At 36.7% G+C, this 17,609-nt stretch overlaps 1 protein-coding gene across 5 annotated transcripts in view; it reads right to left on the minus strand.

Moving 5' to 3' along the window:
- Positions 1-476: 476 nt before the first annotated feature.
- LOC119149581 (pleckstrin homology domain interacting protein) overlaps positions 477-17,609 on the minus strand; it is a 118,986-nt gene continuing 101,853 nt past the window's right edge. For 3 of the 5 annotated variants that reach the window (XM_037390939.1, XM_037390937.1, XM_037390940.1), the window contains 9 exons: positions 16,122-16,247; positions 14,042-14,114; positions 13,593-13,643; positions 13,156-13,305; positions 12,281-12,433; positions 10,074-10,237; positions 9,314-9,594; positions 8,830-8,991; positions 477-6,966 (listed from right to left, as the gene is read on the minus strand). In XM_037390939.1, the coding sequence (XP_037246836.1) occupies positions 6,323-6,966; positions 8,830-8,991; positions 9,314-9,594; positions 10,074-10,237; positions 12,281-12,433; positions 13,156-13,305; positions 13,593-13,643; positions 14,042-14,114; positions 16,122-16,247 (1,804 nt within the window). In that variant the 3' untranslated portion in view covers positions 477-6,322. Of the gene's footprint in view, positions 6,967-8,829; positions 8,992-9,313; positions 9,595-9,883; positions 9,956-10,073; positions 10,238-12,280; positions 12,434-13,155; positions 13,306-13,592; positions 13,644-14,041; positions 14,115-16,121; positions 16,248-17,609 lie in introns of those variants that run through there. The other 2 variants (XM_037390938.1, XR_005104768.1) reach the window with 2 other exon arrangements.

The raw sequence follows: 17,609 nt of genomic DNA on the forward strand, positions 1-17,609 counted from the left end.
GGAGGCGGGGGGCTTCGCTCGGCTTAGCTGCTTTTAGCTTCTGCTAGAGTTGTTGGGAAGCAGAGATTTCCACGTAAACTGGACGTAGCTCTGGTCCAAACAGCTGTCACCTGAACAGGGGTGGCTCCTTGGAGGATGAGGAGCACCCTGCTGCACAGGTGACAGTGAGCCAAGAGGACTGGCAACGTGGCGTCTTCAGTGCCACATGCCAGTGCCTTTACACTGCCTCCAGAACTGCGGGTTTCTGTGAAAAACCCTACAAAATAGCAGATTTTGAGCTCTATCAAGCTGTGATATCAAGCTTGTAGTTTCGCCTGTTCCCTCGTAATACACTATATACCATACTACCACGTAAAGCTATACCATATTCCACGAGGAATCAAAATGAGCCGATTTTAGGCTGTTTCGAAGAACGCATTAGCACTTGTCCCATAAACCGGTACATTACTAGATAGAAACACACACTGTTGGACAGCTTAGAAAAACATGTTTTCTATTTATTTAAAAATAAGTTTGTAGTTACTACATTGCAGTGACAGTAATTCTTACACATACATTCTAGTTTGTATAAAAGGATTCAAAGTATTATGCATCAAAACTAACATAGAAAGTGTCCACATAACAGTAAAGAAATTTCCAATCCATATGTACAAAAAGAAAGGGCACTGTTATCCTGGTGAGATACTTCAGGTTATAACATGATAATCTAGATTTCTGGAAGGAAAAAAACCTTGATAAAGCTAAAGAATTATAGTTTTCAAAACTGTTACTCATTACATACAACAGATTCGTGTTTTACATAATTCTGTACAAAATAAGCGTAATTTTAAATCTGAAAATGTGTCAGTTTCAAAATTAACCTTTCTAGGTCATTTCCTTGAAGTTGAGCTCCGTTCTATACATATTTAAACATTATGACAGAATTTAATTCACACAAGATCATTATCCAGTTGTCCACCACACTTCTGCAGTTTCAGTATGGTCCAAAAATGTAACTTCTGTACGGTCTCCGTGTATTAGCAAACCAACACACACAGCTGTAAGCACAGAGCAGGACACGTACGTCATACAGGCATGTGTACACGATAGGTACTCCAGATTTCTTTCTACTCCTAATTTGTACGACCTCATTCTTGGTTCTTTCAGGGTAGAAATTCATAGTATAGTACTACCTTCCCTCCCTAAAATATATTGTTTGCATTATTTGAAGTTAATTTCCTGATGTATTTATCTGCATTAAAAGGATCCAAATGACTACTTGCCTCACTACCTACCGCCTAAAAGCTAAATTTATTCACCTTTATTTTATTGCAGCATATAAGGTTTCTCTATAGATGCCTCGAGGCTGTTATAACCTTGGGAAAAGGAGAGGAAAAAAAAAGCAGCTAATAATTTTTTTTCTGCCATTTAAGATGTCTTTTAATCTAGTCTTTCTGGTGTGTTTCCTCCTCTAACACACTGTAAAAATGACACAGTGAATTCCCACATTAAAATTAGCAAAAATGCAAGTGCATCTAGAGATTAGCTCTAGTTTAAAAGCTACCTGTTATTTCCTCCAGACACAGCAGAAAGTGTACAAGCCGTATTCCCGATTCAAAACCAGGACTCTGTAAGCTGTCAATACCAGATTTGTTATTGGAAACACATTGTCAAGCCTTGGCCAATTTTATGAAATTTAATACACTTTCCTCTGCATATGAACAAGGATGTATATACAGCAATTTACAGCGGAAAACTAACAGCCCTTTTATCGGTTGAATATCTAGGTCCCCTTGGAAACCAATCTGTTACAAGTACTGCAGGGATAAAAGAAAATATATAATAATTTTACACAGTTAATTTGTCTTCATTAGGTAGTAAACAGAAAATGAGCTTTTGCTGTTTCTAAGGTGACTCTACCATCTGTATCACAGCACATCTGTAGCACTGTTCCAGTTGTATTTCACTTCTTGTTAAACACTCAGCTCTTAAACAACAACAAACCAACCCACCCCCACCCCCCTCAAAAAAAAAAACCAAAACCCCAAACCTTTGAAAAAACACTGTGGATAAAATATACTACTTCAGAGTAAGGTAAGGACTTGGGACACAGTGTAACTATTGTGGTATGGCTGTATCTTGATTGACCAACAATATGTTAAAATTATCTCAGCAAGATCTGCATGCTTCAAATCAAATGCGAACGCTGATGAAAGCGAGCTTAGGAACTTCTAACCTCCCATCTACTACGAAGTGCAGGGTGAAAGGGTCCCGTCCAGTTAAGCCTATTGCTTTTATAGAACCAGCCAACCATTTAACGTGTGCCTAAATTCAAATTACACGCTAAAGCATTTACTTGTAGTCCTTGATCCGACAAATGTGAGCAAAAAGATTTAACAATGTGGTGTAAAAATTGTAACAAGCTTGAAGTTACTGAATGGACAGACTATTTTTTGTTTTACGTAGTCGTTTTTTTGGTAAGACAAAAGCCTCTGGGCACAGAATCAGAACTGGTCCTTGAAAAAATATTTGTACAGCAATACAGTAAGTTGTCTCTATACTACAATTTATTTTTTTATAGATATTAATATTATCCTACGTGCTGCATCAGGGTCCTTTATCAATTAAGAGTTTTACAAATATTAAGCCATAGTAATATTTAACTCAACCAACTCAATCTTACAAGTCTATCAACAGACTGGTCACATGTACAAACCGGACACTGTACAAATAAACATATGTAAATCTATATCACAGCAGTCAAATCACTGGAGGAAGACATTTTTCCGTAAAGTTGTATCACTGGTCATTGCCGAGTGACAAAGAGCTCTAGTTCAATATTGACAATAATGAACACTACAGTGGTAAAATTGAAGTTCAGTTCCCAGGGAACACACTAACAACAGAAACAAAGCGGTTAGAGCGTTGTTAAGTATGTAGGCACAGGTACAATGATTTCCGTCAAACATTTAGAGCACACTGGTATCACAGAAACAGAACTTATTTCCTCATCGGCAGTTAGGGAACACACTGCTATTAAGATACCACTCAGCGGTATATACCAATTTTAACGTTTCCCAGTATAGAGTAGAAATACCAGAACCATATCCTCATATCCACGTCAAATAGAAATGAAGTTAATGACTTAAACTGTGTTAATTGCTGCCAGGTCTGTAAGATCGTTTGCGTGTATGTGACTATGAACCTATGTTATTTACAATGCAAATGTGAAACAAGCACATGAGATTTTGATACTCCATTTTCTGAACCAGTTGTTAGGTATTTGCGATGGCATTATAAAACATGCATGTAACTACAGTTCTTAAATTATTTCAGAACACTGACCAATAGTTTATTGCTCACATTAAAAAACTTAAGACTTTGTAATCAAAAGCTCTTTTTCTGTGTTGATACAGTATATTACAACAACCTCTAATAACACCTTTTTCCCCGACCAAAATGCACAGTCTGATGGTGACTAAAGTCTCATAAATAAAGTTTGCAACCTAGTGAAATTAAATTATAAAAATATAACTTTTAAATAAATCTGGTATTCATTTCTAATAATTTTCTAGCGTTGCTTCTATAAAAAAATTTGACCCAAATTATCCACTATTTATTTTAAAAGGAAAAACATTGATGTGTCTAATACGAATTAAAAAATTACTGGCTAAAGTCACCGATATTACTGGGTGGGAAGCAGTACCCATGTTCTGCAAGTAAGGCCTTCTATTCTCATAAAATTAAGATGTACAATTTTCTACTTACTGTTAAGGGAACACATATTATTTCAGGCTCCGAAACTTACATACAAGGTATTTTTGATATATAAATATATACACAAACATGCCATATAAAACATTATTACAAATGGAGTAAATACAGAAGTTCAATTTTAGATATAATCTATTTCATATATTACAATGCAGATAACATCAGGAAATTACACATTTTCAAATGATTGCCTTCATCAGTGAGACTTGACAAAATTAACAAGTAGAATCAATTAGCTGTGAATTGTGAAGCTGCATTGCAACTGCACAACCATAGCTTGTTATCTTATCTCATGTTTAGTGACACTGTTTTAACTGAATGATAAAGAAGTATTTGTTAGAAAAAAATAAATATATCAACAAATGAAATGCAAACTAATCCCTGCTCCCCAAATTCATATCCATAACAATTCAAAGAGGATCTGGAAAACATTTTCATCATTTTTTGTAGCAAAATGCATAATGAAAACTAGGTATGGTGGATACTAATTTGCTCTCCACAGTAGCATATTTTTATTCCCCTTGGTGCCAAATACCAACGTTCTGTGTTCAAAAATTTAAGCTTTTTTTGGTAACAGAAAATAGAAGTGTGAAGAATCAGACTTCAAATAAGTATACAGAATCTGTGCAAATTTAAGGTCTTAATTCTGTATGCCCTCCCTTCCAGATATTGCAGATGATGTTTGTAAAAAAAAAAAAAAAAAAATCAAACACAAAACCAAAAAACAAACAAACACCACCCCACCCCACCCCAGAGTTATTATTAACTAAGGGTGTACAGATTTGAGGTTTCATTTCAGGTTTATTTTTTCAACTAAGTTAGATCACACACACACACACACACAAAACCAAACCAAAAAAAAACCAAAAAAAAAAAAAACCAAACCCACAGAACTTTCACACTATCCAAACCTGCAAAATAATGTAAACCCAGAAAATTTTGGTTACATTTTTGTACCATACCAGATCTCAGAAAATATGACTACTTCCGTATTTTTTTCCTTAAAACTGGACAATACTTTTTTTTAAGTGATAGAAAATGGTATTAAAGTTTGTTTGCAAAGGTATAAAATAACTAAATGTACCATAAACAAATAAATAACTGCTTTTCTTTTCCAGAGCAGTACATATAACAATACATTCCCCTAAGTCATATAGTTATCATTTACAATAGACAACTTAATTTTACTAAGGATGCAAGAAATAATAGAATACAAGGCACAATCATTAAATGGAATTTTTCTTTAGGGTGTATATTGACTTATGTCAGCGTGATATACCATAAAAAGTGCAGAAAAACACAATGTGCAATGAGACCACTGTATAAAACATGATTGCATAAAAAGTGATTTGGCCTTTTAACCTTAATAATTGAAAATAACCAATCTTCCCCTTAAAATTAAACTATAAAGTATGACATTTTAAAATTTATTTTCAATTCTAGTGCTATCTAAAAAATCCTGAAAAAAATTTATACCTGGGTAATATTTTATATGTATGTGTTTATGTATATACTAATATATACACATACACTCTTCTTTGTAGGTCATTTTAGCCTCTTAAGCATGTCTAAAGTTGTAGAAACAACAATCAATCTGGATCAGAAAGTAAACATCATCATTCCATACCTGTCCTGTAATTTCCTTGAATCCTTTAACCAATTATACATTTTGTCTAAAACATCTCTGTCAAAGGACCCCACCAGTGCATTATTTTCTACCAAAAGTACCAAAAAGGATACATTTCAGAACAATGTTAACAACTTACTATTTAAAACAATACACAGCTTTTATCACTGCAAATGGTATGCTGTACTGACACTCAAAAAGAAAAAAAGGCTTTCCACTGCACTGATTCTCAGTCTTTGGCACAATAAACAGAGATTTAGTGATTGATACAAGAATCAAGGTCTGAAAAATTAGACATTAGTCAAACTTTTTCCAATGTGGATATATATATATATTTTGTTTACATTTTTGCTATGTTTGGCAGAACTTGGATAAACCAACAGCCTGTGCTAGGCTCCTTTTGCAGTTGAATGTTCCATCACAACTGAAATTAAGCGTTTTGAGATTTAAGTTTGGTATTTCTGTATTTAACAGAAATGTAAGTGAATTACTGCCACTGTTTGCCAAAATCTGCCTTCCTAGGCAAGTTGACTTTACAATCAAAGTGTACCTTGCTTGGTCAAAAATAAGACTTCCGTTTTCAGTTTGTGGCATTAAAAGTTCTATCACCTTTTTTTTAATTGTGTAGAGATACTACGCGCTACTAAAACAGAGTAGTTCTCAACTCTGTACGTCAGTCAGAAATTGCTTCAATTACTCTCAACTGTGAACAAAATGACTGTTGAAATGCATAACCTATTTGGAGGGCAATAAATAGCAAAAGTTTAAAATATATATTTCTTTCAAAGAATGTTCTTTCAGTTTATTTTTTGCTAGATTTTTCTCCCCAAATCAGAACATGTTCTTCTAACCCATAATAGCAGCAGGGAAGCAGAAGTCTGTTCTGCTGTTCCTTAACTGTACCTGCTTCATAGCATTCTGAAGTAAAACCCTTGGTAAAAATCACCAACCGATTAAATTAGCTTTTGCTTTTTCAGTCAACTTTCGGACTCTGCCTCGGCTAGATGTTCCAAAAGTTAAGGAGGTGTCTTCGAACAATAGCTGCCGTTGCTCTTCCTCAGAGTCATCTTCATTGTAAAAGGCTGTCCTCCTACCCTGGTTTCTAGTTCTCATGTGAGGCTCAGAATCTTTAAGCTCTTCAGAGCCCTCCTCCATAGGCTCATCTATCTTTTTCCTCCTGCTTCTCGTTTGCATTTTTACATTTGCAGGAACTAAGAGGTCCGAGCCTGGCTGATGGGTCTTTATCTTCCTTTTTGGCTTTCTACCCCCACGGCCTTTTTTTTGTAACAAGTCTTCCTTCATATTATTTTCAGAAAGAGAATTGCATGCGGTAGAAGCAGAGGCTTCTTCTGGTATATCCCTTGCAGTCTGGATTGTATTCTGCTCTGCAACCTTTTGCTGTTCAACAATTTGTAGCTTTTTTGGTTTTCGGCCTCTTTTCTTGTGCACCACTTCACAGCTACTGTTAGTCGTCTCCACCTTCGGTTTCCGTCCGGGACCTCTTTTAACCGGAGGTTTCAAAGGCTGTCCTCCATGTCCGTTTACCTGGACGCTTCCTGATGCCAAAGCGTTATTCTTGCAATCTGCTGTAAAGAAATGAGAATAGATACCACGTAACAGATTTGCATTTACATTAATTTTCACACTGCCTTAATAAAACTCTCACTAAAATATCTGAACGGATTCACAGTGATTGCCAACCTGTCAAAATCTAAGAAGCCCAAAGTAGAGCTCAAAAAGCTTCATTCCAGTGTGCAATAAGGACTAACTTCTAGTTGAGTTTAGCTCAAGGTAGCTTGAAGGGGGGGGTGGGGGGGTGGGAGAAAAAAGAAAAAAAAAAAAAGAAGAGGAGGCAGGGGGAAAGAAAGAAGAGAGGGAAAAAGGGAAGAGCTCAAGTGTTTTTATTCACTTATATGCCACCAGTGGACAAAACCTCCCATTTGGTAGCAGCAGCAGCAAAAAGTTGCTCAAGAAGCACTGCTGCAAGGATCAGGAATGCTTCACAGCAGGTCTTCTCTGGAGAAATCAAAAAGTTTCTTTCAGCCTGAGGTCACATCCCTTATAGCTAGTTCATTAGACCGCGGTTGTTTCAACAATAAGTGAGGAAAAGGGTAGAAATGTGGGAGACTTTAACAACGAAGTCTGCCGTTTGCACACGCTCCTGACATAACAGATGCAGGATACGAGGTATTTGCTTGGAGACTTTTACGGGCTAAGCGAGAGGTACTCAACTGCCTCCGTGGGACACGCCACATGGAGATGTTCTGACACCACAGCCCTGGCCTAAAACGTGACCAGTAAGAGACTCTTAGCCAGCTCGATAGTCCATCCAGTCCTTTGACGGAACATTCATGGACAGCTCCTGCTGCGTTCAAGTGTGCCCTATCGCGCACTACAAGCACAGGCCTCTACTGTCGTGTCACTGGACGTGCAGGAGAGACGGGATCACGTCAACAACCCTCAGATACCCCTGACATGACCAAACATCCAGTTTGTGGATTTTACATGTTACATTTTATGTAACAGGTGCATATTTAGCCATGTAATGTGGTAACAGCTGAGAAAAGCTTGAAAGGAATGGACAGATGACTTAATTTATTAGACCACAAGGTGCTTTTTCAGAAGTAAGAGAGAACAAATAATCCTCAAGGAGATGAGAAGTACAAGCAAGGAGTAACCCGATTAATTATGTGAGGCCCAATTTGCAGACCACTGTTTCTCCACCTTCATAGAAAAGATGTTTAGCGGATCTAGCTGCTTCACAGCAGCTTCGCAACAGTTCAAAGCTCCTTCATAAACAGGAAAGCGTTTATGACTAGATCTTATTTCAGTCTCCACAGAAGCTTTGAGTTTTAAGGCATCCAGGCATCAAAACACCAGGCAAGTTCCCGTCAGAAGATTATGTGGAACTAGGTCTGGTCAATCCATACAAATATACTAAAGACAAACCGTAAACACTGCACAGTTCTATTTTGCTGAGGCAAAAAATGAAAGAACAAAAGGCGCAGCTGGGATGCTCTGATCTTTATGCTCATGGTTGTGCAGAGTGTCATTACACTCAGCATTCACTGACCCAAATATAACCCACATCAGTTTTATTAGGTAAATCCCACAGGGTTTGAAGTGTGACCCCGCAGAAGTCTATACTGGAATCTGAGCACTCATAACATGACCCTTGTAATAATTTAAATGAAGGTACAGATACGTTAACGTATCAAAATTGGCTAGACAACGCAGTTATCACCCCATGGAGATGGTGATAAAAGAATACTCAAAACAATTTATCAAGAAGGAAACTAACTGTGACTGAGCTGTTCTGTTAGCCTTCCCTATTCCACTAAATCACACTGCATACCGTTTCCCCACTCCCAAATTATGACAACTGAAGTGCAACACAACAGCCACAACACCAGTAACTGGGGGTAGGAAGTTCCAAAGAAACTCTGTACCTTGTTGATTAACAGTGGAAGATTTTACTTTGCGCTTGATTTGTTTCTCTTTCTCAGGATTTTCTCTTGTGGAGTTATTCCTAGTGTTATGACTGTAATCAGACTGACTAGGGATTGACACAATATTCTGGTTCTTGGAATGTTTGGTTGAATTCTCCAGTACTAGAAGGACAAAAAGAAAAAAAAAAAAATCAAGTTAAATACTTTATACCACATTCAATCTTATCTGGCTAAAAAGGAAGTCACGTTCTACTATAAACAATCAATTTAAATCAGCGATCTAGAGTGAGAAAGCTTCCTGGATAAAACAACATAGCCTGACTTGTTCAGTTTTCCTCTGAGAACCTCAATGGCACAGCAGCTTGAACACAGAACCAGTCTGAACTGAGACAAGTTTGTTCAGATTTCCAAAAAGCTAGTTTTATGTTTAAAAACATTCACAGCTTAAAAAAAAACCAAAACCAATGAAAAATCCCCAACTTGCCTGACTTTCCTGACCCTGCAGTAGTAGTAGACTTTGTAATTAAAGGCTTTATTGTTAAAGGCTTTGCTCCTGAAGAAGTAGATGGTTGCTCTGTAACAGCCACATCTGTTACCCCCCTATTGCTTCTAGTCCGCACAAGGGAAGAGGTTTCAGCTGCTTTTCCATTCATCTGAGGTGGAGCGTGTCTCGGCGCTGTTGACCGTGCAGGTGCAGAACATGAAGAGGTGGCAGAAGTTTCTGCCTTCAGATGAGGTTTTATTAATCTCCTCTTCCTTTCAGGGCTGCAAAAGGAGTAACAATTTGCATCCTGGAATGCCACTTTTTAATTGTACAAGAATAAATAAAATTAAATGCTAGCGTCTGAGACCGGGGGAGTAAAACTATCATCTCTGCATGAAGTATGTTAAAAATACGACATTTGCTGTGGAAATTCATCTAGTTGTGAGCCTCTGAGAAGTGAAACTTCACAATCAATGCTACAGTTATTTGACAAAGCGTGATGCAATCACTATCCTAACGATGCTGTTTTACTGTACATGTTCAAGAGTTATTTGAATTTTAAGCACTTACACTAGGACAGCTCTAAGTAAAGTTTAAAACTCTTCCACATCATAGGAACTTGCATGTCAAAGCTATATCACTCTGCAATATAGGGAATAGTAAAGGAAGTATTAAGAAAAAAAACCACACTACGTTCTGCTGTTTAGGTATGTCAAACTTACGCAGCATTTCATGAATACTGTAAAGGAATTAAATGTACCTGGATGCCACACTACTGGAAACTGAGCTGCTTCTACTTCTTTTTTTCCTTCGTTTCTTTATTGTATTTCTTTTATGAAAGCGTAGGGCAGATTTATAATCCGATAAAATAGAACTTATGTGTTCTTCAAAGAAAGCAGAAAGGCGCAAGCTCATGCTGTAAATCTAAAAAACACACACAAATTTTATATTTTTCCAAAGCATCATTTTTACTTATCATTGAACAACAGCTAGAGAAGTAAGGACAGTCTGCCTCAACAAATTTCCACTAATCCGATGTGTAGGTTTACTTTTAACTATTTTCATGGTTTTGAAAAGTTTATATGCAACCTTCAGTTGTAATATAAGGAAAAAAATAGAAAAGCCACCTAAGGTCAAGAAATAGAATTTACTTCTGTATTAAGTTGCATTCTTACATCTTATATTTGAACACCAGTCTATTCCTCTTATGGATGAACCGATACTACTGTTAAATTGGTTGCAATAGGTACAACAAATGTACCAGAATTATGCAGGTGCACTTCCCCTCCCCCTGCCCCTCTAGCCTTGGATGATTTATAGAGACTCCGCCTCAGTTTAGATGACAACTAGTTACCTCAGCACAGTTGCTATTAATTCCGGAAACAAAAAACACAGAAGTGAACTGTCTATAGATACTTTCAGAGGGGACACAGCACCTTCTTAGTGTATGAAATACAAAGACAATATTAAACAGTTTAAACTATCAGAGTGCCACAACAAACAGTGTTACAGATTCCGCATGCATTACTCAAGAGGACATCCAAAGAAATTTCACAAGAAAAATATGTAAAAAGCTATATAAAAATATATGTCTAATGTGCCAAGGAAAAAACAAGCTGACAGGTTTAGGATTAATCTTCAAGTAAGCATCAGTGATGTAAAGTAAGATGCTAAATATATCACTGAATGACAAGTCAGAGTAAAAACATCAACGTTCAACAGCTCTGCTTTACATGCACTGAAAGTACATAGGTTTCGGGGTATTAAAATTCTTCATGCCAGAACCTTCCACTTCTACGTAAAATAAAAGAGATCTACAAGTTTACTACTATACCAGCACATTTGGAAGAAACATGAAAAACTACAAAAATGACAGAAGAATCTGTGAAATCAATCACACAGAGCGAAGATACTCTCAAGCATTCTATCTTGGTTTGAGGAATCACATCAAACCATGGAATGGGTTGGGTTGGAAGGGATTTTCAGGATCATCTAGTTCCAACCCCCCTGCCATGGACAGGGACACAGAGATCAAGAAGAGAAAGAAGAACCACAGGAGAATCCAGACCTGCCCAAAAAGCCCTGCCCTTTGATGCAACTGAAAGACGAGAGACTGATTCTTAGGTAGCCCCAAAAGGTAGTGGGACAGTCTATTACTGACCGAGGAGAGATCAATCACTGGTCAGTCCTTCTTGCTAGTCACCTACTAAGGAATTTGGCTGTATGTTTTAAGACAGTAAAGTCCTGATGATTAATTTGCTACTTAGAACAGCCAAACATAAAAGCTATTAATAATTCGAGTCTAACAACTTACGAAAGAAAAGCTACGCAGAAGCCTTGAACACGCTTAAGTATACGTTTATAACTTTCACTGCTAACAGATACTGCGCCTGCAAGTCAATTTGAGAGAAAATATTATTAACTCTAAACCACTGGCAGGGCGTTTCAGTAGGAGCTCAGTAAGAATGGCTTTGCAGGCTCGTGCTTCACGTAAACAGTTCTGTTTCTCAGAAATCCCAAATGCTTCATTACAATCTCACTGCATACTGGTGAACAGCACAGAATTTCATTACCCTCTGCTCTCTCCACCTTGGTATTTCAGCTTTGGGCAACCTTCAGAGTGGAAGTGTGTTGTGTTGCGTGTGTGTTTGAAAATCTAGTTTCTCAGTTAAATTCCACTATTGTACCCACAATCATGCTTCTACAGATGTCTCCTTTAACGTGGCTCTCCCTTTAGGTCCGCTTTCAAATATTATCTTTGAAACACACTTGCTGAACATCAGACCTTTAGGCATTTAAACAGCATACATTCCTTTCCTTTAAAATACAAAGCTATACTACTTTCTCAGAAATATTAATATTTGAATATAAGAAATATTTTTAAGTAATCAATCACACGGTTTCTGTCCTTTATTTTCCAGATATAAGTATTCTTTCAGATAACAAGAAGAAGAAACTAAGTCTTACCCTTGATCTTTTACTTGGTGTATAGGCCTTGGAATTGCTGAAAATAAGTCTCACATCCTTACATAACTCCATCGGTGACTCATAGTTGCCAGCTTCCAGTGTTTCTCTAACAGTAGCAAAATCCATAGGAGTGTCAATAATATCTCTATAATCCTGTTAAGAAATAGCAAAGCAACGTATTACAGATCTTTTTCCCAAGTCTTAATGTAACATTTTCATTAGGATGCATTTGAAAAACCTGTTTAAACCAAATGTCCTCTTTAAATAGGTATGGAAGACTGCTTAAGACATTTTGCTTTTTTCTACTCATACATGACAACCCCTCATAGACATAGTCAACAGGACTGAAGTTCGAAAGTAAGTGATACAAGATTTAATTCATTTTCTAAATAGATTTACTGAAATACAGAGTTCAAAATTTTGTGTCCTAAGGGTTTTATTACTGACACACTGTCATGAAGATAACCATGATAAGAAAGTGTGACTACAAGCTTTCTGGGTGACTTAACAGCTCAAACTTGTTACTAAGACTAATAATGATTTTACAAATTAGCTTTAAATTATGAAGTTTGGGTATTTGAATATGATGAAAGGCTTAGCACATCCCTGATGAAACTTGAGCAGTTTCCCAAACGGACGTCTGACAATTTAGGGAAGTAATATTAAAATAATCAAAACTCCACAGGCTTCAACAGGACCCTGTTCAAGCCCATGACAGTACTTTTTTTCTAGGCTATGGAAAAAACAGAGGAAGTTCTGCTGCCTGAAGTTTCAATTAAAAGAGTTGGAAAAATGGTCACAGTTAAAAAAAAAAAAAAAAAGCCAACCACTTAAGAACTAGATTATAACTGGCCTTCCCGTTCCAAAATACTCACTGGATATTCAAGTAGGTCCACTGGTTGTCGGAACGGTTCTGAGTCTTCGCACTGAAAAATGAGATTTAGCAGCTCCTGACATTGCTTCTTCCATGACTGAATGTCATATGACTGAGCTCTATTACGTAGCCGCCGTTTTGGCTGATGATCCTGAAATGACAATATTGTCTGTCAGCAAAAAAACTAGCTGTTTTTACAGAATCTACTGGAAAAGGGACCCTGCAGGATATAAATTCTAATTAATGAATTCAGAACATGCAGCAGCACACATAAATGCTTTTACCTTGAAGAGCTCAATAGAACACATCACTAAGTTCAAAACTTGCCAAAAGCTGACATTACAGGATTAATAAAAACAATTTTCAGTTTTACATTCCTTTGTTTACAAATGCATTTCCAAGTATTTATAGCATTATAAACCATTAAAAAAAAATTACCTTTCTTTTTCTAGTGGAAGTTCCTGGCACGTTTGTATCTTTCTCTTCTTCCTTTGAGCAAGATAATGAGTCGCATAAAAAGGTTAAAAAAATATAAGCATACATGAGTAGGTGAGTTCTTTTACACTTCACTTATAAGTTGAGTCTTTACAGTTCTATCCCTGTCCCTCTGGGAAGCATTTCAAGTGACAGTCGGTTTTGAGAACCTCTCAGAAGTTTAAGAAGTTATCTAAATTCTCCAGCAAACAGTTAAAGCTCACTGCACTGAAGGGGAAGAGGCTGGATTTTTACCCAGTTTCCCAGCTGACAAAAAGAAACACCTCATTGACAGAAAAGTACACCCTGCTCCCTTACAGTGACTGAAAACAGCACTTTCGTATCTAGCAGGACAGACAGAGGTCCTCTTTCCCCAGCCTATCAATCCCAGTATCCAAGACACAACCACTTACCTCCTCAGAGTCAGACAACACTTTCTTCTTCATTGCGTTGTATAACGGGATTATGTCATAGCAACTCTGGTCTCTGTGTAAGAAGAAACACACGCTAACATTTATTTTCCATCTTCACCTATGGAATCAACTATTATTTTTCCAAGGATAAGGAAAATGTTTATGAAACCGTTCCCAAATAAAACAATAAAGTGTTTAGTTCTATATGAATGCTAAAAGGATGGTAGTAATAAGAAAAGCTAATCTTCTGTTCACAAAGCTGTAAAAATATTATCTGCACTCTGTAAAATATAGAGCATTTAATAGCGTCACTGTTTTAAAATTAAAAATTATAATCTTTTACTACGAATTTATTAGCATTAGAAAAATCTAATACTATACCACATAAAGGGTTCTGGGGCCCATCTAGCTCTGTAAGAAGCACTTAGTGGATTTAGTGTACAAGAAAGCGATTTAATACATTAGTACCCACAACGTAAGACACTTGAAATGTAACGTTTATTTGTGTAAGGGCTAACACTGTTGTTGTATAAACCTACACAAGTATATCTGCAAAATAAACACCGATTTTCAATTGTATAACACAGCAAACCCCTACACAAAAGGAAGTCCAAAGGTTTTCTACTATGTAGCAATGCGAACCACCAGAAAAAAGGAATAAAGACTCAGCAACTCTACAGTGGAATTGTAATCCATAAATAACAGGCTACTGTGCTTATCACTGGAGCAGCTGGGGGGGAAGGTAAGACAAGGTCAAGCAACACACACCCCACCCCTCATTTTCTGCTTTTTAGAAGACTGAGGTAATTTAGGTAACTAAGGCTCAGTCGTCTCTTTCTGAGCCTTAGATTCTCAGAGGCATCTAGATACTTCACTCTTGCTAGAACCATGAAGTTTGCCTTCCATGGTCTAGGTCTTCTACCCTGCAGTTAGAACCCTAAAAATCCCAAAGCCAAAAAACCAAGCCTCATCAAAACCCTCTGGGATTTATATGCATTCCTAGTTCACTTAAGTGAGTATATTAATAGACACAAGCTATAGGCCATTATTAAATAAGAATATCCATGTGTTGCGCTAATTTAGCTAAGCCAATTAAAAACAGACACTTTGAAAAACCCTGAGCTGCTTAATTAATCAGAAAAAGAAACACGCAGGACAAAGATGTTAAAGAACAGTTAGTAACGGAGAAGCCCCTTTAGATACATGCCTGTTCCTAAAGGTATATTTCACCAAAACTTTTAACATCTGAAGAAGTTAAGTATTTTTCACTGTCCAGCCAGTACCAGCAATCACAGGTACTGAAGGTATCAAAGACTTAGGTGTGGAGTCAAAGTCCTAGATTTCCAAATACATAATGCAATGCCAACGTGCTTAAGAATACACAAAATAAAAAACAAGATTCAATTCAACACTAAATTAGAGAAACTAAATCACTAAAAATGTTATTTTTGTTAAACTAATGAAGTACCTTGCTGTTTCTAAAAGGTGGGAACAGCAGCATTCCCTGTGTACAAGTAAATCAAAGTAATGGACATAGTAAAGTCTTTGTACAAACTTTGGGTCTGCAGATGTGTCAACTGACTCAAATCTGAAACATTTCTCACTGACTTTTTCTACAGACAATAATAAAAAAGAACATTTGAAAGACAACTACTGTTTCTGTCAGCCACAAAGCTTCCGGTTTAGATTTTGCATTTTCAATCACATTATAAAGACTTCGGAATTAAATGCCCACAATTATGTTAACACAGGCAGTATTCAAACTCAGAATTAGAACTCCTAACTTACCTATAAATATATCTATCACTTCATGAAGATACTCAGACCCATTTTTATCATTTAGCAGAAAGTCTCTAAATAAAATGCCATGCCAATCTATGCCAATCAACATATTGTAAAATTTCATCTTGTTTTGCAAACTTATTTCTTCATCAATATTAGCTTTCTTCCTTTCTGCCCCAACAGCAGACAGCAGGTTTATTCAAGCTGCAAAACTACGTCACTTGAAAATTCAGATCTGAAAAGGCTTAAATACCTTGGTAAGAGACAGGAATAACAACAGACCTACTAAGCAACTCACTTTATGAAGTGTAGCAGAAGATCTGTGACAAATTTGGCAGATTTGACAATAGGACTTCCAGGTTCATTAAATGTGCGAGTATTATGTTCTATGTACCGGACTTCCCACATTAATGAAGAAAGGCGCCTGTATATGAAAGGAGGGACGGGGGGGGAGAACACGACTTCATTTCCAGCAATGTCTATGAAACAGGAGAAAAAGCCTTACATTCTTCTTCCAATGTACTACCCCATTGACCGTTTTTTTACATCACATCAGAAAACACGCACACTTCAATATGTTGCCCTACGCGACCAGCAGAAGGGAGCTTCCTTGGGCTTCCTGCTCTTACGTCCTGCAGGAACTTACACAAAAGGATTTAAGGATACACAGCTGACACTCCTTGGGATAATCCAGCTGTGACACTTCAGCTTTTATTATTCCTTAACCCACCCTGTACCACCTCTGAAGTTACAGCTGAGGATTAACAAAATAGTTATAAAGATTCATTAAAAGTATACATTTTTCTGACAGATAGACAACGACCAGATTTCCTCACACAGGTCTGATTTAATGACCTAACTATAGAATAGTCACATTATGAAAAATTACGCACAAAAGCTAAAATAACTGAAAAAATCAGATCCAGATCTTAAAAAAAAAAAAAAAAAAAGAGATAAAGATAATAAATACTATTTCATATAAAAACTCTGACAGCACAGAAGTCACAAATATATGCAGTCTTTCATTTTCCTACCAGCAAAACATGATGTACAAATGTTTTGCAAAGTTAAGCCGGTGATCATTTTAACAAGTGTAGTGTAGAATAACTGTTTAGATGCAATTTAATCATGTTTATGGCCCCAGCATTTAGATCTATACAATGCCAGCGGTGACTGGGAACGCCCATACTTTTTGTCTTGTTTTGCATATTTTAAAAACACACAGGCATGCTAAGACTCCTGGTTCAGAAGAGAAAAAAAGTATGTTTTAAGGTAAGCCTCATGAAAAGCTACCAAAATCACAAGTGATCTGAACAATCTTTCCTGCGGGAGGTAAAAAAAAAATTTCACTGGAAACCACAACACAAAGTGGCTGCTTATTACCTAACCAGGCCTTGGCAATACCACAAACTAATAAAACCAGGTTTACTGAAAAAGTATACTGATTATCTAAAATAACCGCCTAACTCTTTTAACAAGAGAAACAATCCAGCAAAACATCCTCATCACTTCTGATTGCAAAGCAGTACATTACAGAAGTGAAAGCTGGTTTAACTTTTATCACACAATAAACATTGGAACAATAAATGTGCATTACTGCATTATGATGTATAAATGGCTTTTTTGAAAATGAAAAAGTGATTTTTCATTTAGAATTCAGTCTTCAGTTAGTACGCATAAAGTCCTACAAATTAACTTTGAAATTTGGCCCAGAACAAAACGTTAGCCGTGTTTATTCAAAAGAAGTAGAAGTAATTTAAAGGAGCATAATACTCCTAACACTGAT

This window comes from Falco rusticolus, chromosome 6, assembly GCF_015220075.1.
Source record: "Falco rusticolus isolate bFalRus1 chromosome 6, bFalRus1.pri, whole genome shotgun sequence".
NCBI classification, from domain to species: domain Eukaryota; kingdom Metazoa; phylum Chordata; class Aves; order Falconiformes; family Falconidae; genus Falco; species Falco rusticolus.